This window comes from Nothobranchius furzeri, chromosome 5, assembly GCF_043380555.1.
Source record: "Nothobranchius furzeri strain GRZ-AD chromosome 5, NfurGRZ-RIMD1, whole genome shotgun sequence".
Taxonomy (NCBI): Eukaryota; Metazoa; Chordata; class Actinopteri; order Cyprinodontiformes; family Nothobranchiidae; genus Nothobranchius; species Nothobranchius furzeri.
Genome location: NC_091745.1, coordinates 50,213,195 through 50,235,821, shown reverse-complemented (window position 1 = coordinate 50,235,821; position 22,627 = coordinate 50,213,195). Strand labels below are relative to the sequence as shown.

The 22,627-nt window shown below is 46.1% G+C and overlaps 1 protein-coding gene across 1 annotated transcript in view; it reads right to left on the bottom strand.

Moving 5' to 3' along the window:
- The window catches only part of LOC107395490 (NIPA-like protein 2), a 46,772-nt gene extending 24,399 nt beyond the window's left edge, over positions 1-22,373 (bottom strand). Inside the window, exon 1 of the mRNA XM_054740493.2 lies at positions 22,205-22,373. Coding sequence (XP_054596468.1) covers positions 22,205-22,285 — 81 coding nt within the window. The 5' untranslated portion in view covers positions 22,286-22,373. The remainder of the gene's footprint in view (positions 1-22,204) is intronic.
- Positions 22,374-22,627: the final 254 nt, after the last annotated feature.

Genomic DNA, 22,627 nt, shown 5'->3' with positions numbered 1-22,627 from the left:
ACAGCCAAACCTACACATGGTGCCTTCTGTATGGCTTCATCTAGCTGGGCTACAACATCCTGAGTCAGTATTTCACTTTTCTTTGTAGCAGATGATGCTGATATGGGGATTTGCTTTATTTTTTCACAAACTTCTTGTTTTTCTTTTCCTTCAAACAGTGTTTCAGCAACTGCTGTCATACACTCTTTGACAACCTCTCCATCAGTAAATGGTTTTTTGTGCTGACCCAAAATCCAAGAAACTCTGAGGGAACTCTCATGGGCTCGTTGCTGAGCAGTGAACGTGTGGCTCAGGATCCTGGTGGACTGTTCATATTGGGCTTTGAGACTACGTATTTTCTCTGATCTTACTTCTGATCTGAGGGGATATGTTTCTTCAAAACATTTGTGTTTTGTCTCATAATGGCGTTTCACATTGCCACTTTTAATAAGTGCCACTGTTTCTGAACATATGAGACAAACAGAATTTGTGCCACCAGTGGGAAGAACAAAGAGAAATGACTCTGTCCATTCTGGATTAAATGCTCTATTTTCGCTGTCCACTTTCCGTTTTTTAGAGGCTGCCATTTCTGCTTTCTCTACTTCTCTCCGTCTCACCCGCCTGAATCTCTCCTTGTCGCCTGTCGCCGCTTTCCTTTTCTCTGCCTGAATTCCTCCTCCTCTACACCTGAATCTCTCCTTGTCGCTGCTCTTAGCCTGAATGTCTCCTTCTTTCCACCGCTCTCCGCCTGAATCTCTCGTTTTCTCTGTTCAAATTTCTGCTCTTCGCTGCTCTCCTTCTCTCCGGCGTTTGAACCGTTTATTTTCGCTACGTATCGCCTGTATTTTCTGGCAGGAATAAAACATGTTATTGGCTTGTTGGTGTCACGTGGTCTGACTAAACTCGCGCACAATTGGCCTGTGGGTGTTCGTGGATGCTAGAATACTACCGTAAAGAATGCAATAGCTGCACCGGCCAGAAGCGGTTATAAAATTAGGCGAACTTTATTTTGGCATCAGGCTCGGGTCCACACCAGACAGCATTTCGGTCCGGATCCGGACCCAGGTCCGCCTATTAGTGATCTCTGCTGTACAGCAATCCTCATACTAAGCAAGAATAAAGCGACAGTGGAGAGGAAAACTCCCTTTTAACAGGAAGAAACCTCCAGAGAATCCTGGCTCAGTATAAGCAGCCATCCTCCACGACTCACTGGGGATCGAGAAGACAGAGCAGACACACACACACACACACACACACACACACACACACACACACACACACACACACACACACACACACTCACACAAAGACAAAGTAATGTGTCTATAGTTATATTGTGATTTCTTAGTAAATATTCTATTTGGTGAGAGATAAACTTTATTGTATTTATCCTAGTGGATCTATAATTAAATGGGTAAACTAGCAGTAGCACATCCAACGTCAAGGAAAGCAAAAAGTTATTATCAGGAGAGAGAGAATGTTTAAGTGGTTAGCAGCAGTGTGCTGGACGATGGCCCCCTCCATGAGGCCACCACAGCTCAGCAGAACATCATTGTAGCTTCTTCTGGGGAGAAAAACACTTAGAGAGAAAATAAAGTTAACAGCTGAAATTGAAGAAAATAATACAGTTAAAGATCAGATTGTAGAAGAAAGCAGTAGAGTGTGAAAAGTGGTCAGTGTATCCTCCAGCAGTCTAAGCCTATAGCAGCATAACTACAGAGATAACTCTGGATAATCTATCCTATTTAGATGGAGGCATGTTGGAGGCAGGGCAAGGGAGAGCCGTCTTTACCGACTGTACACTTCACCTCCCTCTACTCCCCCACTTGTCCAGATTTAGGCTAACATCAGATTTTAACCATAGGCCCTATCAAATAAAAATGTTTTAAGCCTAGTCTTAAAAGTAGACAAGGTGTCTGCCTCACGGACTAAAGCTGGGAGCTGGTTCCACAGGAGAGGAGCCTGATAACTAAAAGATCTGCCTCCCATCCTAATTTTAGATATTCTGGGAACCACCAGTAACCCTGCAGTCTGAGAGCGTCATCTGGCCTAGGGTTGGGAATCGAAAACCTCCTTCCCATTTTAGGTGTCTTCTTGCTGTGTCGTATTTCTAATTCCATGCTGTAGTTCTTTTTTAAAACACAGAACAGTTTTGTTACCTGTTTTCCCGCTATGTTTCGTTTGCGACAACGTCCTCTGCTGCCCGCGGATAAACGGAGAAGGAAGTCACGCCACCATCAGCGTCAGCCTGAGGAAGTTTGCAGCCGCAAATGAAACGTAGCGGGAAAACAGGTAACAAAACTGTTCTGTGTTTTAAAAAAGAACTACAGCATGGAATTAGAAATACGACACAGCAAGAACACACCTAAGATGTTCAAAGAAAAATACGGACAACAAGGAACGAAGGACTTCCGCCGTTTGGAGCGATTACACCAGAAACGTGCACGTCTAAGAAACCACCTTCGCTTCTGTTTAAGATGCCGGGACGAAAACATCACACCCACAAGCCTACAGCTGAAAACACCGATCCGGACCAAGACAGCACAAAATATAATAGAAAGAGCACAGAGAGCACTAATCAAGGAAAGGATAAGAAACATCATAACCAAACAGAAGCAAGTAGAAGACGAACTGGAAAGAAGACACCTGGACTTAAAAAGGAATTACAAACTTGATAGACAAATGGAGGAACTAATTAAATGACACATGATGGAAAAACAGGAAAAAGAGTTCACAAAAGTAAAAGAAAGACACATAAAGAAGTTAAACAAACTCATTAACAAGAAAAAGAGGGAGGAAATACAAGGTAACTCCACATCAAACTCATGGGTATGTAACATTTCACAATACGAACTAACAGAAGCAGAAGAGAGCATATCAAAGAAAGGTTTAAACTTTGCAGTCACGCCAAAATAAATACCATATGATGAATTCATTGTAGCAACAGAATTATGACACGTCTCTAAATAAAGAAAAATTTTCCAGTGCAGATTGGAGACAACCCATAGAACCACTGATTTGATCTCATTTCAGAGAAAAGTAGAACAGGTTAGATGCACCTAATAAATAAAATTACTAACAAACTCAGGAATCTTTCTTTGCTTCATTGTTCTGGTGCTGAAAATATCACTAATGCGGATCAAAGGAGATACACAGATGAATGCACCTCTTATTATTTGGAAACTACATTTACTGCAGCTGGCAGAGGCAGAGATTTTTTCTATTGATACACAGAATTTACAGAATCATTTTAAATTTTAATAGGGGAAGACTGCAGGAGGGAGCGGTAAAATACAGGGGGTCCCCAGCAAAAACAAGAAACTTTACGAGTCTGATGAAACCCGCTGGTTTTCCATCAGGCAGTCACGGGGCAGCTCCAACGACCCAGTGGCTGTGCTGGGTCATTGTTATCGAGCTCAGTCCGGCTCGGCCGTGAACGAGCCGAGGCGAAGTCGTACTCTGCTTAAGAAGAGGTGGTATTTGTTATTTTTCCGCTTCAGAAGAAGCGTCCAACGTGTTTTTATGCTTTCTCCGAGACATGTCACGTCGCTAAGTTGTTAGCGCCGCGCGCTAACGCGTCAATAGTGCAACGTAGCCTGCTGGAGATTTAAAGGGTTCAGATGAAAACACCCGACCTCTCACGCTGCTCACACATCGATCTTAAGTTGTCGCTGTTGCGCTCACGCCGTAATACAGTATTAGATGCGGTTAAAGTCAGACATGAAAAAATAAATAAATTTTACATGAATAAGTGATGCTTAGCCTGGTGGGGGAGGAAACCCTGTCAAGATCATCAACACTCGGTTATCTTAATGCTACTGAAACATGTAAACCAAAAAGCATTATATCCACTGCTACCTTTCTAATTTTAAACTCAGTAAATTATGCTGTAACTTCACCTTGCCCTGCCTGCTCCTCTTTGCTGCCGCCGACTGTGATCACAAGCGACAACATAGTAGTTCCCGCTGCTTCTTCGGGAAACAGCGCAAAAAAAAAAACTTGGGATCTTGTAGGCGTGGCGGTGAGATTTCAGCCGTGGTGGGCCTCCACGGCTACGCCTATGTAAGGGAAACCCTGGATATTAAAAAACTGCCAAATTCAACACAGCAATATTACAAAAAACAGAACAATCAGCCATGACAGCTTTATCCAGAAATGAACAGATAATTATTGTACCGGCAGACAAAGTAAGAACTACAGTTGCTATGGACAGAGAAAAATATAAACAACAGATGAAACAGATGTTAGAAGACAAAAATACATACAAAATACTTTAAAAAGACCCAGCAGAAAATATTAAGAAAAATATGAAAAAATTACCGAAGCCACTACAAGAAAAAGGCAAAATGACAGAAAAAATGTACAAACACTGGATTCCGACAGCAAACATAACACCAAGAATATATAGAACGCCAAAAATACATAAACAAAACACCCCACTTAGACCAATAGTTGACAGCATAGGTACACCAATATACAACATGGCAAGAGCTATCAGCAAAATCATCAGCCCGTTATTAGGAAACACACATCAACACTGCAAAAATAGCATTGAACTGGCAAAAGAACTAAAGGAGATTACAACAGAAGACAACAACATACTCATCTCACATGACGTCACATCCCTGTTCACAAAAACACCAACCCAAAAAACCATAGACATAGTAGTTAACAGAATCATACAGGACAAGACTTTACACCATGGACGTAATTTTCACTTTAGAAGTGGGGGGGGGGGACACGGGGGAGGGAGGAGGGGGGAGGGGTATCTTTACGGTATGCTCTAATGGGAAACAGGCTTCAACACAAACGGTTGTTTGCCGCTTGGTCCTAGAGCTCATCCAGTGTTAATTTAATATAGCGTAATATTGTTTTGGATGGTAAAAAGTGCAGGGGTCAAAACTTGACTTTGGAAAATGTGGGGGGGACATGTCCCCCCCCCCCCCCCCCCAAATTACGTCCATGCTTTACACAAAAGAACAAACCTCACAGCAGATGACATAGCACAACTGATAGGACTGGTAGCTAACTCCACTTACTTCACATATGACAACGCAATATACAAACAACTGGAAGGCTTCGCCATGGGTAACCCGTTATCAGCCACCCTGTGCGAGTTTTTCATGGAAGACCTAGAACAAAAAGCCATAGCCACTGCCCCCCCAAACTGCAAAATAAAACTATGGAAACACTATGTAGACAACATACTGGAAATCATACCAAAAGGACAAACAGAAACACTATCACAACACTTGAATAACATTGACAACACAGGCAACATAAAGTTAACATATGAGTTAGAAACAGAAGGCAGCATAGCATTTATGGATATGAAAATCACCAGACAGACCGACGGGACCCTAAACATAAACACATACAGGAAACCAACACACACAGACCAATATCTATAATGGACATCAGAACACAACACCATACACAAAATGTCAGTAATCAGAACATTATATCACCGAACAAACATAATAACAGAAGAAAGAGACCGTAAACAAGAGGACAAACACATACAACATGCTTTAAAGACCTGCGGATAACCGACCTGGGCAATAAACAAAGGAAAACAACAAACAACAACAGAAAGAAAAGAACAACCTGAGCAAAGAACCAGAAACCCAGAAAGACAAGAACCAAAACCAGTGATAACCCTATCATACATCAAAGGCATAACAGATAAAATTAGAGCAACAATGAAAAAACACAACATAAATACACCAACAAAACCATACACAACAATTAGAAACAGATTAGTACACCCAAAAGACAAGATATCAGCTGGACTTAAATGTGGAGTTGTTTACGAAATCCCATGCAAACTCTGCAATAAAACATACATAGGAGAAACCGGACGCCAACTCAACACACAAACAATAGAACATAGAAAGGAGTGCGAGAAAGAGGCAAGTTGAAAACACACAAGAGCAGCAAAAGAAGAAGCAGAAAGTACAATAAAGAAGTCAGCCGTAACAGATCACTGCATAAGAGAAAACCATGTAATGGACTGGGACAACACAAGGATCATAAACACTGAACAACAAAAATACAAAAGATGAATAAAAGAAGCAATCGAGATAAGGAGACGTGGATGTGGGACCATGAACAGGGACGATGGAGTTTACACGTTGGACCGCGCATGGGACTGCATCGTCGGAGAGGGGAGAGCGGGCAGCAGAGGGCGACAACGTCCTCTGCTGCCCGCGGATAAACGGAGAAGGAAGTGACGCGCCACCATCAGCGTCAGCCTGAGGAAGTCTGAATCCGCAAACGAAACGTAGCGGGAAAACTGGTAACAAAACTGTTCTGTGTTTTAAAAAAGAACTACTCCTTCCCATTGTTTCAATTCCTATGAATTGTTCACCACTTTTGCAAATGATTCCCCTTATCAATTACAGTCGGCGCAAATGACATCACCACACACTTTGTGTAGCTTACAAAAGCAGGAATCATGGCATTTAAGTGGCACAAATGCTAGAAAGTGTCCGTTAAACCAAGCCTTGGAAATCTTGGTGTTTTCTTTGACAAAGGAATGTCTCTTGAGCATCACTCAAAGCAGTTGACTAGAAATTGTTTTTACCATTTGAGAGAAATTTCCAAACTCAGAACAATGGTATCCAAAAATGATCTTGAGAGGATTATTCATGCCTTTGTATCATCCTGTTTAGAGTACTGTAACAGTTTATTTTCTTGTCTAAACAAAAAAGAGTTGCCACGCTTACAAGTTCAATATTGTGCAGTTAGAATACTGACCCGTGTCAACAGAAGAGCTCACATTACCCCCATTCTAAAAGCTATTCATTGGCTCCCAATTTCTTCCCGCATCAATTTTAAAATTCTTGTGCTGACTTTCAGAGCACTGCATGGTCAGGCTCCACTGTACGTTAGAGACATGCTCTGTCCTTGCATGCCTTCTCGAAGGTTGAGATCGTTGGATCAAAATCTTCTTATGGTCCCCCGTACTCGATTCAAGACACGAGGAGATCGCTCATTCCAGGCCATCGCACCAAGGCTCTAGAATGAGCTACCTCTGATCTTACGTTCACTCGACTCAGTTGATGCTTTTAAGAGCAATCTGAAAACCCATTTCTTTCTCCGGGCATTCTAAACATGTTTTGTATGCGGATTGGCTGTATATGACTTTTTATGTATATTGTGACAGTATTTTATAGTAGCCTTTTTATGTGTCATTTTAACTTATGAGGCACTTTGTGACCTTTTTGACTGTGAGAGATGCTATATAAATAAAGCTTACTTACTTACTAGAATGTTTGAATATACTTTACCAGAAAGGATAACAACAGGGTAACTTGCAGTCATTGCATAGTAGATATTTCATTAAGGGAAGGAAAAAGCATTTGGGCACAAAATACATGCTTACTAGTATTTAGTACTTACTAATATAGTTATTTTGACCCGCTACGGACTAGTGAATTTCAACACAGTTGCAGCGGTGGCGTTCACACGTCCTCTCCTGTTAATATTGCACATAACTAATCATGTTAGCGTCATTTGCCTTACACACCAGCAGACTCCAGCAACTAAACTCCGACCTGTGGTGAGATTTTTCCCACTTTGCAAAAGCTACAGCAACACCACACCAATCAAGATGACTCTGCCTTCACAGGGAGCATGAAGGAGAACATTTAGAAAGATCTTTCCAGACAATGCAGGTACAACTGATTATTTATCATAAATAAACTGACAGTTATAATGCAGGAGGGCATGTGCTATTAGTTTTTTGCCACCTATAGAACTACTCTGGAATTGATAAGGAACTGGATAGATAGACTGAATCAATAATGACACTAATATTGATATTTAATAAAAACGTATCAATTCCCACCCCTAGTCTGGCCTACACCAGCTGATGCCAGCAGACAACCCCATCCCCCCCAGAACCCTCAGTGTCTAGGTGCAGCTTAAAGTTGGAAGTAGGCACTGGCACCCAGTCCAGGTGCAGTGGAGTGTGCTCTTCCCCAAGGCCCTAAGTGTATATTTGTATAGAATGTCATTGCTGGAAGTGCTTATTGTGCAAATTAAAATTGGAGCACATGCCGCCACGGGACTGGCAGACATGGTCAGAGTCAGTTCAGGTGCAAACACAACACAGGGTCAGGTGACTGTAACAAAGCAACCAGAGCAGGGGTGGGGAACCCTTGTCCATCGAGGGCCGCTATCCAGCATATTTTAGTTTCAACCCTGTTTCAACACACCTGATTACAATCAATAGGTGATTGCCAGGCTTCTGCAGAGCCTGATGAGCTGCTGCACAGGTGATTCAACCACTCAATCAGAAGTGTTGGAGCAAAGACATGCAGGATACTGGCCCTCAAGAACCAGGGTTCCCCACACCTGAACTAGAGGAAGTGCTACGATTGGCAGTACTGAGTGCGACTGCAGATGGGGAAGAAACCGTTTTTGTGGCGAGTTTCTAGTCTGAATGGATCAGCACCTCTTTCCAGATGGGAGCAAGTCAAATATGACTGTCTAGGGTGAGACGGGTCAGATGTTATTCGACCTGCACGCCTCAATGTCCTGGAGGTGTACAGGTCCTGTATGGAGGGGAGTTTGCAGCCAATGACCTTCTCAGTAGAGCGTACAACATGCTGCAGCCTCTTCCTGTCCCTGGTGGTAGCTCCAGCGTACCACACGGTGACTGAGGAGGTGAGGATGGACTCGATGACTGCGGTGTAGAACTGTCATCTTTCAACATGATTCCATCATCAACACATACCCCCCCCCCCCACCCCCACCCCCACCCCCACCCCGATTGCATTAGGCCACTTCTCATCTTACCAGGCTGATAAAAAAATGTAGAGATGATTTTAAATCCAGCCACAGACTGATGTTTCTACTCTGGTCCTGCCATCTTGTCCTCCTGCTCACTACTGTCACTCTGGCACAAGTTCTCTTGAGCCCACTGACCTGGAACATACCAGTGTGTGTGTGTGTGTGTGCGTGTGTGTGTGTGTGTGTGTGTGTGTGTGTGTGTGTGTGTGTGTGTGTGTGTGTGTGTGTGTGTGTGTGTGTGTGCGTGTGCGTGCGTGTGTGTGTGTGTGTGTGTGTGTGTGTGTGTGTGTGTGTGTGTGTGTGTGTGTGTGTGTGTGTGTGTGTGTGTGTGTTTCTAGAAGAGTGCAATGATTTCAGTGTGAGAAAGAAATAAGACAGAGGTGGTGTGTCTATGGCTAATCATTTATGATGAGGCAGACAGAAGCATTCATCAGACCAGATGTTCACTAAGATCAATGCCCTCGTCAGGCCTTACAGAGGATGAGTAAGTGGTGCTCGGCTCTGCTAGGAGCCCACGAGGAAGCTGCTGCTGGTTTATTATACCAGGAGGGACCACGGTCAAACTAGTGAATGTACAGCCAGAGGATAGTTCACTCCAGACGTCACACAAGAAAGAGCAATCTGAAGTGTGGGTTGGGATTCATCACACCTTCTATTGGCTTCATTCACATCAAATGACCTTCCCCAACCAGTGACACCTAACTGATCAGAGCCAGTTCTCTTTTCTTCTGTTTCTTTCTTTCTTCTTGTTGTCTGTTAGGATGAAATTATCAAGGCTGTAGAGTGTTACTGAGTTAGTGCCCCAGCAGGGATTAATGCTCTGGGAGACAAATGGGAGAGGCTCTGCCTGTCACAGGAAGAGCAAACAGAAATCACTGGGAGTGTTTTTGGTAAGCAAACATCACACAAACACACTCACACACACACACACACACAAATATGCACACACGCACGCACGCACACATATGCACACATAGACACACGCACGCACGCATGCACACGCACACGCACACGCACACGCACACACACACACACACACACACACACACAAATATGCACACACGCACGCACGCACGCACACATAGACACACGCACGCACACACGCACACGCACGCACACACACACACACACACCAGCCCTAAAGATATTGCACTTGTTGCACCATTGACATAAACAGTCACATTAAAGTGGAATATGAAATGCCCTTCCCAGCTGTCCGTGGAGGACGTCGAAGACGCATGGATTTTTGGCCTGATAACTACTGGATTTCTTCTAATTGAAGTGGGAGGATTTCTAGTATTTTGGAGAATTGGGAAGTTGGGGACGACTGGAGTGCAACCCGTACCCATGGAAAGTCTCAGTCGTGTGGAGACTGCTCAAGGGTGCTGGTAGTTCATTACAGCAGCCTGCAGTATAACAGCACAGTGCATGCACACCGCTGCTGTTCCTTCACTAGAGGTGTGAATCTTCACTTGTCTCCCGATTCCATTACGGTTATTGGGTTGACAATTCAATTCGATATCACAATGCATCAAGATTATTTCACATGGATTTGTTTTCGTTGATAAATAGAAGATATCAGATAACTGCTTGTCTGACACAACCTGCCATCCCCCCGAAGCTCTCCATTCACAACAGTCCTTAGGACAAAACAATTAAACATTTAAGAAGATTTAACAAAGTAAAAAAATCTGTTTCCTCATTCAACATCACACCTCAGGCTGAGAAAAGCTTCACAAATACTCACAAAATCTGAAACAATACTAAAAACCTACAGGACACGTCTAATTGTTGCCTTTAATTTAAGATATGAAATCCATAATGGGTTCATATATGAGTGTTTAATGTCTGTGAGCAGCTTTAGAGTCATATATTTATGCCACAGGTCAAGAGAGTCAAAAATAACACCAAATGAAATGTTTGACTCAGTTAGTTACTTAGTTGAACCCAGTGGTTCTTTTCTGAAATGTCAGAGACTGAATCAAGTTCTGTTTGATGCAGAAAATAATAAAATAGAAAAAAAATCCTAAACTTCCAATAATATTTAAGATGTGTGTTTTATTCTAGCTGATAATAACACCAGCAGGAGGCTATTGGCTGGGATTAGGATTAAATTACCCATCTGATGGATCTCCTTAACTAACCAGCTAACTACTAACCTGTCCTGTGTGACCCTCACCATGTGACCCTCATGTCCATGCTGTCTCTGGAGGAGCAGATAGGAAACAAGGTCTCCTGTAACCTAAAATGAACCAAAGCTTCCTCCCAGTTTCTCTTTAAGCTGAATTTAACATCAATTTATCATCATAAAGCAAAAGAGTAAAGTGGAAAAAAAACTTCTATTTGTCTGTGTGTGTTTGTTCATTTTCATCTCTCTAGTCTGTCCAGATACACAAAAATTATCACATTTATCAATTGCCGTGTTTTATTTTGAAATGTTTCTTTTATTTTGTTAGATTTACTGGCCTTCCTCTTCTGCTTTGGTTTGACTTCCTGCCAGAATTGACACAGCTAACGCCGAAATGATCACTGCGTCAGAGCGAGCCTTCATGGCGCTTCACAGCTGAATTACCGAGAGCGTAGGTTAACCAGGGCGCCGATCAGAAGTGCTCGTCAGACCACGGCGCTTCGTCTCGCTTCTGCATCTGGTGTGTTCCAGGGGTTAGGGAACCATTATGGAAACCTTTGAAAAAAGGTAATTTATCATTTCTGAGAAATATCGATGAAAGAACACGTGAAAAAGTTGTTTTATCATCCGAATTCTGAGAAAGAAGTCACTAATCTGAGATAAAAATCAAGATTTAGGTTTTTCTTTTCTAGGATTAAAGTCAGAAATCGTTTCTTTTGAAAGAACATTTTGTCCTATATTGGGTGTTATAATTAAGTAGAAAGAGCATTAATTTTCTGAAATGATCCTAACAAACACCATGTTCAAACATAAGGACGCCCATCAGTATACCTGGTGCCAGGGCAGCCTAGGTTACGGGTCCATGGTTGACTTTGTAGTTGTATCATCTGACCTGAGACTATATGTTTTGGACACTCGAGTAAAGACAGGAGCGGAGCTGTCAACTGATCATCACCTGGTGGAGAGCTGGATCAGATGGCAGGGAAAGCTGCTGCGCAGACCTGGTAGGCCCAAATGTATTGTGAGGGTCTGCTGGGAATGCCTGGCAGATAAACCTGTCCAGATGGTCTTCAACTCCCACCTCCGGCAGAGCTTTGACCATGTCCTGAGAACAGTGGGGGACATTGAGTCTGAATGGGTCTTGTTCCGCTCTGCAATTGTTGAGGCGGCTGTTGCTAGATGTGGTCGCAAGATGGCCGGTGCCAGTCGTGGCAGTAACCCCCGTACCCGCTGGTGGACACCAGATGTTAGGGGAGCTGTCATGCTGAAGAAGGAGGCCTACAGTGCGTGGCTGGTCAGTGGGTCTCAAGAGGTAGCAGACAGGTACCAAAGAGGGCACAGCAATGGCAGTTTCCACGGCAAAATCTTGGGCGTGGGAGGAGTTTGGCAAGGCCATGGAGAAAGACTATGATCGGCTCCAAAAAGGTTCTAGCAAACCATGCGGTGCCTCAGGAGAGGAAGGCAGCAACTTTTTCACACTGTTTACAGTGGTGATGGGGAGCTGTTGACGTCAACTGGGGCTATAGTCAGGCAGTGGAAGGAATACTTTGAGGAGCTTCTCAATCCCACCTGCACACATTCTGAGGAGGAACCAGAAATGGGAGACATGGGGATGCTCTGTCCAATCTCTGGGGCAGAAGTCGCTGAGGTAGTCAAACAGCTATGCAGTGGCGGACACCCTGGGGTGGAAGAGATCCGACCTGGGTATCTCAAGGCTTTGGATGTTGTAGGACTGTCTTGGTTGACACGTCTCTGCAACATTGTGTGGTCATCAGGGGCTGTTCCTATGGAGTGGGAGACCGGGATGGTGGTCCCAATTTTTTAAAAAAGGGGACCAGAGGGTGTGTTCCAACTACAAGGGGATCACATTCCTCAGCCTCCGGGAAAGGCCTACTCCAAGGTACTGGAGGAGGTTCTGGTCGATAATTGAACCTCAGATAGAGGAGAAGCAATGTGGCTATCGTCCTGGCCGAGGATCTGTGGACCAACTCTTTACTCTTGCTAGGGTGATGGAGGGGTCATGGGAGTTTGCCCAACCAATCCACGTGTATTTTGTGGATTTGGAGAAGGCTTATGACCGTATCCTCAGAGGCACCCTGTGGGGGGCACTCCAGGAGTATGGGGTGGATGGTCTTTTGCTAAGGGCCCTTCAGTCCTCTTACCAGAGGAGTGAGTTTTGTCTGCAAAGCCAGCAGTAAGTCGGACATGTTCCCAGTGAGGGTTGGACTCCGCCAGGGCTGCCCATTGTCACCATTCCTGTTCATAATGTCTATGGACAGGATTTCTAGGTGCAGCGGTGGTGTTGAGGGTGTGGAGTTTGGTGGCAGGAGAATCTCATCTCTGCTTTATGCAGATGATGTGATCCTCCTAGCTTCATCAGGCTCTGACCTACAGCTCTTGCTGGGGAGGTTTGCAGCCGAGTGTGAAGCAACTAGGATGAGGATCAGCACCTCAAAGTCTGAGACCATGCTTCTCCACCGGAAAAGGACGGCTTACCAACTTTAGGTTTGGGAGACAGGTCCTGCCTCAAGTGGATGAGTTCAAGTATCTCGGGTTCTTGTTCACGAGCGAGAGAAGGAGGGAGCTGGAGATCGACAGGCGGATTGGGGCGGCGTCTGCAGTGATGTGGATGCTGAACTGGTCTGTTGTGGAGAAGAAGGAGCTGAACTGGAAAGCACAAGGATCTCCATTTACCAGTCAATCTGCCGCCCAGTCTTTACCTCTGGTCACGAGCTTTGGGTAACAACCGAAAGAACAAGATGGCAGATATAAGCGGCCAAAATGAGTTTTCTCCGTTGGGTGGCTGGGCTCAGCCTTAGGGATAGGATGAGGAGCTCAGACATAGAGACTCTGAGTAGAGCCGCTGCTCCTCCATATCGAGAGGAGTCAGTTGAGGTGGTTTGGACATTTTGTTAGGATGCCTCCTTGACACTTCCCCAGGCAGGTGTTTCAGGCATGTCCTGCCGGCAGGAGGCTCCCTGGTCGACTAGGACATGGTGGAGAAGTACATCTCCGATCTGGCCCAGGAACGCCTGGGGGTCCTACTGGAGGAGCTGGTGGAAAAGGCCGGGGAGAGGGCGTTCTGAAATGCTGCCCCAGGATCCGGACCCAGATAGGCAGAAGAAAACGAGATAAGACGAGATGAGATCCTAAATAGGTCTAATATATCACTGATACTCTTTTAGAGTCATTCTGTTGGGGAACAGCAGGGGAACCTGAAAGCTGCTTAGTTAAATCTGACAGAAATCAGAATTATTGAGAGCATTGTAAAAAAACCACAGAGCCACGGGAGGCTGCAGGTCCTACTTCACCAGGAGTCTCTTCAACTTGCCTGAATCGTGATCAACACATTTAATCACCATGGAGTAAAGACCTGACGCCGCTGGAGCAGCACGTCCTCCTCCAACAGCGTCACAGACAGACCAGCAGGTGAGAGGGGACAGGTGGAAACTCTGGGCTTCTTAACGACATTGAGACACTGGCTAAACCTCCGTGCTCACACCACCAGGATTCCACTTAGCTTCTGAATGTGAAGCTGTATAAAGTTGGGGAGGGAACGGACAGCACTGATCCTGTAACCAGATGGACCCACAGACAGGAGACAACACAACTCTTTGTGTCCAATCACAATAGAGACAATTCTCTCCTCTCTCTCTCTCTCTCTCTCTCTCTCTCTCTCTCTCTCTCTCTCTCTCTCTCTCTCTCTCTCTCTCTCTCTCTCTTCAGAATGCACTGATCTCTCTGAGCCAGCGAGGACAGACGATGTCCAATCAGGACAGACAAAGGGGAACGAGGACACGGCAGTATGACGAAGCTTTCCACGCTTTATCAGTTTGGTTCTTATCAGAAAACATGCGGGACAAATCCTGACTGCAGGCCTTTCGGTGAGTTTCAGTAATGAGAACCAGCCTCTGTGGGCCCAAATTGTATTGTCTCTGTGAGACCCTGCCAACATTTCACTCAAAGCTGCACTTTTACTAAGTACCGCTTTGATCAAAATCAAGACACTCAGCTAATAACAAGGAAATCTGTAGCCAGAAGGATAAACAGCATCAGCTGTTCTTCAAATATTAAATGTTTCAGAGCTACAAAGGGATACTCTAAATACACAATTCTCTCTGGGGGCAGAAATGTGTCAATCCTGAAGAAATGCATGCTGCATCTTAGACATGTAAGTTTAAATGCATCCGGATTAGGATGTCTGCTGCAGTGATGCACACATTACCACATGTCCTCAGACATGGAAGACAAAACGCTACTGCTAAAAGCAGCACCTTCTAGAACTGCAGAAGGGCCAGAAAGAGCCTCATTGTGTGTTGGTGACGTTCTCTGGGTGGTGGGTTGCTGGGACAATTAGGGCATGTACAGTACATCTATTCTCCCACAACCCACCCAGGAGCCATTACTCACACCACTCATCCCTCCTCGTTTGGTCCCCATAGCTACTCTGTCACACTGAGGACCACTCGCATGAAGAGAACGTGTGTCTGCTGAAGAGTAGGAGGACAGGGGACAGCAGGACATTTATCGTGTTTCAGAGGACAGAAAAAACCAGCGGATGTTTGGTCTCCTGAACCTCACAAGGAGCTGCAACACACTCTTAATCACAGTCTGTCTGAAACTTCTTTAATGATTAAACACACAAACTCAGCAATCTGTGCAATATCAGTTTAGCAAAGGACTGATTACAGTAAGTTATGCCTAAAGCTCTACGTCCAAACGCCTTTCAACCACAGCCACGTTAGACCAAAGTGGATGCTGAAACCCAAGGTCCATGCTGGGGTGAGAGGAGAGAGGGAAACACAGACTCATCACAAATTAAGTCAGCGCTCATTTTACATTAGCAGTAACAGATCTTCACAGTTTCAACCCCATCACTAAAAAACATTCCGTTAATTACACACCTAGATAAATCAGGATTAGACCAAATCAGATTTTTCTGGAAAAACCTGGGGGGTGTCCCACAAAGCGAGTCTAGAACATCGGGGATCTCCTGATAAATCCCTGCTTGACACAGCGCTCCCCTCCCCTCCCGGTTTTGCCAGATCCACAAACGATTCAATCCTCTCTAATCCTAGCGAGGATCGGCAGGCTAGGCTCATGTGCGTCCATAGGCAGACCCTGTTAACTAATGCCAGATAAATGATAATGGAAGGAAAGGACAGAGCATCGTTCTTCATCCAGACGGAGCAATAATTCGTTCATGCCTACGAGGACTACAGCGATATCAGAACAAAAACAGAGACCATGAGCTGTTTGGATAAAGCTGTGTAGCTGCATCTATTTAGTTAGAACACTCAGAGTTGACATGTTTCCATGGCAATGCCAAAAGTCCGCGTTAGCTCTTTTTTTCTCCACTTTTTTTGTTAAACTTTTCATCATTTATGTGTCGTTTTCATGTTCTGCTCCAGAGTCTGGATGTTTAGAGACTGGAGGGCTTTGTTTTTGCTGAGCAGCTGTGAGTTGTAAGATTCATGGGGATCACATGACCCTAAAGTTAATGCTGTAAACCTGCTGCTCTCATATTACACACCAGGTGTGCCACACGTGACCAGAGTAAATATATAGTCACACCAATAAAGTATTTATTTACTGACATCAGGGCAATATCAGTGGATAACGCTCCTGGCTGCAAATGAAGATTAAATACAACAAAGATGTAAATCCAGTTAGAGCTCATGTTTAAAAATTTAAACTCCACATTTATAAATAATTTAGACATCAAGAACAAAGCTGCAGCTGCTGCTACCGCTGTGGGCCAGAGGTGGAGCTAATTCACCACCTCGTAGCTCCCAGCCACCCACAAGAAAAAAAGTGATGTCACGTGCCTCGTGCAATCACATTCACGCGTCAGTTAGCCTAGCTGCTAGCTAACACGGAGCCCGTTTGTTCTCCATCATGTGTTACCATGGTGACTGGGAGGGGCTTCAGGTTAGCCACGTTCACCCATTTAGAGGCGGTTACACCGGGAATCTCAACAGAAAGCCTGGTTTTGAGAAAATCTCGCTTTCTGAAATACCCCCCTGATTTTGGTGCATCGAGCAGTTGAGTCATGCAGGGACATCTCAGCAAAACAACAACAACAAAAATAAGGATGTAACAAGTTGTGGTTTAAATATGTAAACTAAACATGACATGAACCACTAAATAAAGAGACTGGAGCTGGAGCACACACACACACACACACACACACACACAAATTGAAACATATTTTATCCAGAATAAAGGTCATAATAAAAAAATAAATAAAACTTGAGTGCTGCATTCAAGCAGAACACATGGTTCAGCCTGGCTTTGTGTTAATGAGAGTAGTTACGTGGATGCATCAAGATACATTAAAGTTTGTATTTTACCAGCAGAATAACACAAAAAACAGTAAACGTGGTTTAGTACTGACACTACTAACTCTAACCACAACACAAACAACAGTAAACAGGGTTTAGTACTATCACTATGTAATGATTTAATTTACATCTATTTACTGAACCATAAGATGTGAGATTCCATAGGAAATATGAAATCAATCTTATGGACCTTTGGGTAATTTTAACTAGAAGATTGGAACTTTTTATTGCAGGGATTATGTAACCACTTCGTAGAGACAAGAGAAGACAGAGTCACCTTTAAAATGTTTAAGAAGATTTATTTCTAAACAATTTTAAACCGTCACCTTATCGTGGTGGAGGAGTTTGAGTGCCCTAATGATCCTAGGAGCTATGTTGTCTGGGGCACTTAGTGCCCCTGGTAGGGTCTCCCATGACAAATTGGTCTTAGGTGAAGGGTGAGACAAAGAACGGTTCGAAGGATCTTTCATGGCGGTTAAAACGAAGAGTCGGAGTACCCGGCCCGGAGGGTTACCGGGGTCCCACCCTGGAGCCAGGCCTGGGGTTGGGGCCCGTGAGCGAGCGCCTGGTGGCCGGGCTTTCGCCCATGGGGCCCGGCCGGGCCCAGCCCGAACCGGATACATGGGCTTGTCCAACTGTGGACCCACCACCCGCAGGAGGAACATGAAGGGTCCGGTGCAATGCAAATCGGGTGGCAGACCAAGGCGGGAGCCTTGGCGGTCCAATCCCCGGACAAGAAAACTAGTTTTTGGGACATGGAACGTCACCTCGCTGGCGGGGAAGGAGCCGGAGCTTGTGGCAGAGGTTGAGCGGTACCGGCTAGATATAGTCGGACTCACCTCGACACATTGCATTGGCTCTGGAACCCGAGACCTGGAGAGGGGTTGGACACTCTACTTTGCTGGAGTTGCTCCGGGTGAGAGGCGGAGGGCTGGGGTTGGCTTTTTGTTAGCCCCGAGACTCTCTGCCTGTGTGTTGGGGTTTACACCGGGGGACAAGAGGGTAGCTTCCTTGCGCCTTCGGGTCGGGGAACGGGTCCTGACTGTTGTTTGTGCTTATGGGCCAAATATCAGTTCAGAGTACCCACCCTTTTTGGAGTCCCTGGGACGAGTGCTAGATAGTGCTCCATCAGGGGACTCCATTGTCCTGCTGGGGGACTTCAATGCTCACGTGGGCAATGACAGCTTGACCTGGAGGGGTGTGATTGGGAGGAACGGCCCACCTAATCTGAACTCGAGCGGTGTTTTGTTATTGGACTTCTGTGCAAGCCGCAGTTTGGCCATAACGAACACCATGTTCGAACATAAGGATGCCCACCGGTACACTTGGTACCAGGGCAGCCTAGGTCACAGGTCGATGATAGATTTTGTAGTCGTATCATCTGACCTGCGGCCGTATGTTTTGGACACCCGAGTGAAGAGAGGGGCGGAGCTGTCAACTGATCACCACCTGGTGGTGAGTTGGATCAGATGGCAAGGGAACATGCCGCGTAGACCTGGCAGACCCAAACGCATAGTGAGGATCTGCTGGGAACGCCTGGCAGAAGAACCTGTCAAGACGGTCTTCAACTCCCACCTCCGGCAGAGCTTTGACCACGTCCCGAGAGCAGTGGGGGACATTGAGTCCGAGTGGGCCTTGTTCCACTCTGCGATTGTCGAGGCGGCTGTTGCTAGCTGTGGTCGTAAGGTGGCCGGTGCCAGTCGTGGTGGCAACCCCCGTACCCGCTGGTGGACACCAGAGGTTCGGGGAGTCGTCAGGCTGAAGAAGGAGGCCTACAGGGCGTGGCTGGTCTGTGGGTCTCCGGAGGCAGCAGACAGGTACCGGATAGCCAAGCGGGGTGCAGCAGTGGCAGTTGCCGAGGCAAAATCTCGGGCGTGGGAGGAGTTTGGTGAGGCCATGGAGAAAGACTATCGATCGGCTCCAAAGAGGTTCTGGCAAACTGTCCGGCGCCTCAGGAGAGGAAGGCAGCAACTCGCTCACACTGTTTACAGTGGGGATGGGGAGCTGCTGACGTCAACTGAGGCTATAGTCGGACGGTGGAAGGAATACTTTGAGGAGCTCCTCAATCCCACCAATGCGCATTCCGAGGAGGAACCAGAGCTGGGAGGCCTGGGGATGGACTGTCCGATCTCGGGGGCAGAAGTTGCTGAGGTAGTCAAACAACTACACAGCGGCGGAGCCCCGGGGGCGGATGAGGTTCGTCCTGGGTATCTCAAGGCTATGGATGTTGTAGGGCTGTCATGGTTGACACGTCTCTACAACATTGCGTGGTCATCGGGGGCAGTTCCTAGGGAGTGGCAGACTGGGGTGGTGGTCCCCATCTTTAAGAAGGGTGACCTGAGGGTGTGTTCCAACTATAGGGGGATCACACTCCTCAGCCTCCCTGGAAAGGTCTACTCCAAGGTACTGGAGAGGAGGGTCCGATCGATAGTTGAATCTCAGATAGAGGAGGAGCAATGTGGTTTTCGTCCTGGCCGTGGAACTGTGGACCAGCTCTATACCCTTGCAAGGGTGATGGAGGGGGCATGGGAGTTTGCCCAACCAATCCACATGTGCTTTGTGGATTTGGAGAAGGCTTATGACCGTGTCCCCAGGGGCACCCTGTGGGGGACGCTCCAGGAGTATGGGGTGGGTGGCTTTCTGTTAAGGGCCATTCAGTCCCTGTACCAGAGGAGCGTGAGTTTGGTCCGCATAGCCGGTAGTAAGTCGGACCTGTTCCCAGTGAGGGTTGGACTCCGCCAGGGCTGCCCTTTGTCACCGGTTCTGTTCATCACTTTTATGGACAGAATTTCTAGACGCAGCCGTGGTGTGGAGTGTGTCGAGTTTGGTGGCAGGAGAATCTCGTCTCTGCTTTTTGCGGATGATGTGGTCCTCCTAGCTTCATCCAGCTCTGACCTTCAGCTCTTGCTGGGTAGGTTCGCGGCCGAATGTGAAGCGGCTGGGATGAGGATCAGCACCTCCAAATCTGAGACCATGGTTCTCGACCGGAAAAGGGTGGCTTGCCACCTCCGGGTCGGGGGAGAGGTCCTACCTCAAGTGGAGGAGTTTAAGTATCTCGGGGTCTTGTTCACGAGTGAGGGTAGGAGGGATCGGGAGATCGACAGGCGGATTGGTTCGGCGTCTGCAGTGATGCGGACGCTGAGCCGATCTGTCGTGGGGAAGAGGGAGCTGAGCCAGAAAGCCAGGCTCTCGATTTACCGGTCGATCTACATCCCAATCCTCACCTATGGTCATGAGCTTTGGGTAATGACCGAAAGAACGAGATCGCGGATACAAGCGGCCGAAATGAGTTTCCTCCGTAGGGTGGCCGGGCTCAGCCTTAGAGATAGGGTGAGGAGCTCGGACATTCGGGAGGGACTAGGAGTAGAACCGCTGCTCCTCCGGATCGAAAGGAGCCAGTTGAGGTGGTTTGGGCATCTGGCCAGGATGCCTCCTGGACGCCTCCCCGGGGAGGTGTTTCGGGCATGTCCTGCCGGCAGAAGGCCCCCGGGTTGACCCAGGACACGTTGGAGAGGTTACATCTCCAATCTGGTCCGGGAACGCCTTGGGGTCCTGCCGGAGGAGCTGGTGGACAAGGCCGGGGAGAGGACGGCCTGGAGCTCCCTAGTTGGGATGCTGCCCCCGCGACCCGGACCCGGATAAGCGGAGGAAGACGAAGACGAAGACGAAGACAAAGACAATTTTAAACAAGACTAACTCTAAACTCTAAGTGATGGATGGATCTTGGTGTGAATGAGACGTGAGATGAATGGTGTATGTGTGAGTGATGTTGTCATCAGAACTCTCGTATCCGGAGAAGCAACTCTGAGTGTGAAGTGATGTTTTGCTCTTAAGCTATGATCGGAGTGAGACGCCATTTTGTCGCTCCACACATACCCTTAGGATGAGACCTCCGTACAGATCCAGAATGCCAGGTCCTCTGACCCCCCTTTCTGTACCGGAGCTGATGAAACAGCGTCAGCAGTATGACAGACTAGTCTTTGGATTGTTTCCAGGTAAAAAGCGACGGTTGGTTGACAGTGTAAGATGGACCCTGAGGGTCAGCGAGTTCAGCTTTTATTCTGAAAGGAACCGTTGCTTGGTTGGTAAAGTGTAACAGATTTTATCCAGCTTGTTGGTTCTTTACTTTAAAAGGAAGTCCAGGTGGCCGGTCCGATACTTCTCTTAGAATGTTTTATTAATCTGGATGTTTTGATTTACTGTCGAATCAAAGTTTGACAGATTTATAAACACCACAGAGACTATGCCACACTTCAGAAAGGAAGGTTCCGATTGGATGAGAAAGATAAAATGTGTCATGTGGCTTACATTACGTGGATCAGGATGTCTAGTGCAGCTAGATTAACGTCATATTACTTATTAAAATTTTCTAATCATAACATTGTCATTTCACAGATTGGTTCACATCTTATTATTGGACTAACACTTTGTTTGGTTAGCTTTATTAAAAATAGAAATAGTTTGTCTTCTTTCTTCTCTTGAGCTGGAAAGGGAGCAGTTTTAGAAGCAAATGCATGACCTTGAGGCAGTCTCATGCAGATTAGTTCTGTGTCAGAGACATCTGAGTAGAGAGGGTAAATATCCTTCGGTGGAATAGCTCCTTCATCACGTTACAACTACTAACTCCACGCATAACACAAACAACAGTAAACAGGATTTAGTACTGACACTACTAACTCTAACCACAACACAAACAACAGTAAACAGGGTTTAGTACTAGCACTACTAAACAGGGTTTAGTACTAGCACTACTAACTCTAACCACAATACAAACAACAGTAAACAGTATGTATGACAGGAACATATCGCCTAAGCTATAAACCAACATTAATAACAATCTACTTAACAAACCCTGATCAGATCATTCTGAAGCGTTTCCACCTGATTACAGAACCTTTAAACTGGAGCTCAGGTGGGCCACCTGTCCACCTGCCCAGACCTTTAACCAACTCACCTGCAGAGGACTCTCCATCACCTCCGCTTGCAGCGCCTGGGCTCCAGCTGCAGCCGCATCAGGAGAACTGGAGTTGGCCATGCTGCTGTTCTTGCTCACATCCTGCTCTGCGCTTCTCCTCTAACCTCCCACGTCCGTGTTCCTCCGGAGGATAAGTTCCTTTTGTTGTCATCCGGGGCAAGGAGCCCGCGACGCCTTCTGGGACAGCTCGGAAATAACTGTTCTCTCATTCAAAGACAGGAAAAAAAGTATTTGCTTGTTTTGTTTTCAGTGTAAATGACATTTTGCAAGTTAGCAGATGACTTCATGAAATAAAGCAAGGTGATTTGTCAGAAACACCACTGATGATTCTGCAGTGTGGGGTTTTACGATGTGGGTCCTGAAGGGGTCACCAACAAGTACGTTCTTTAACAAATACAGGGA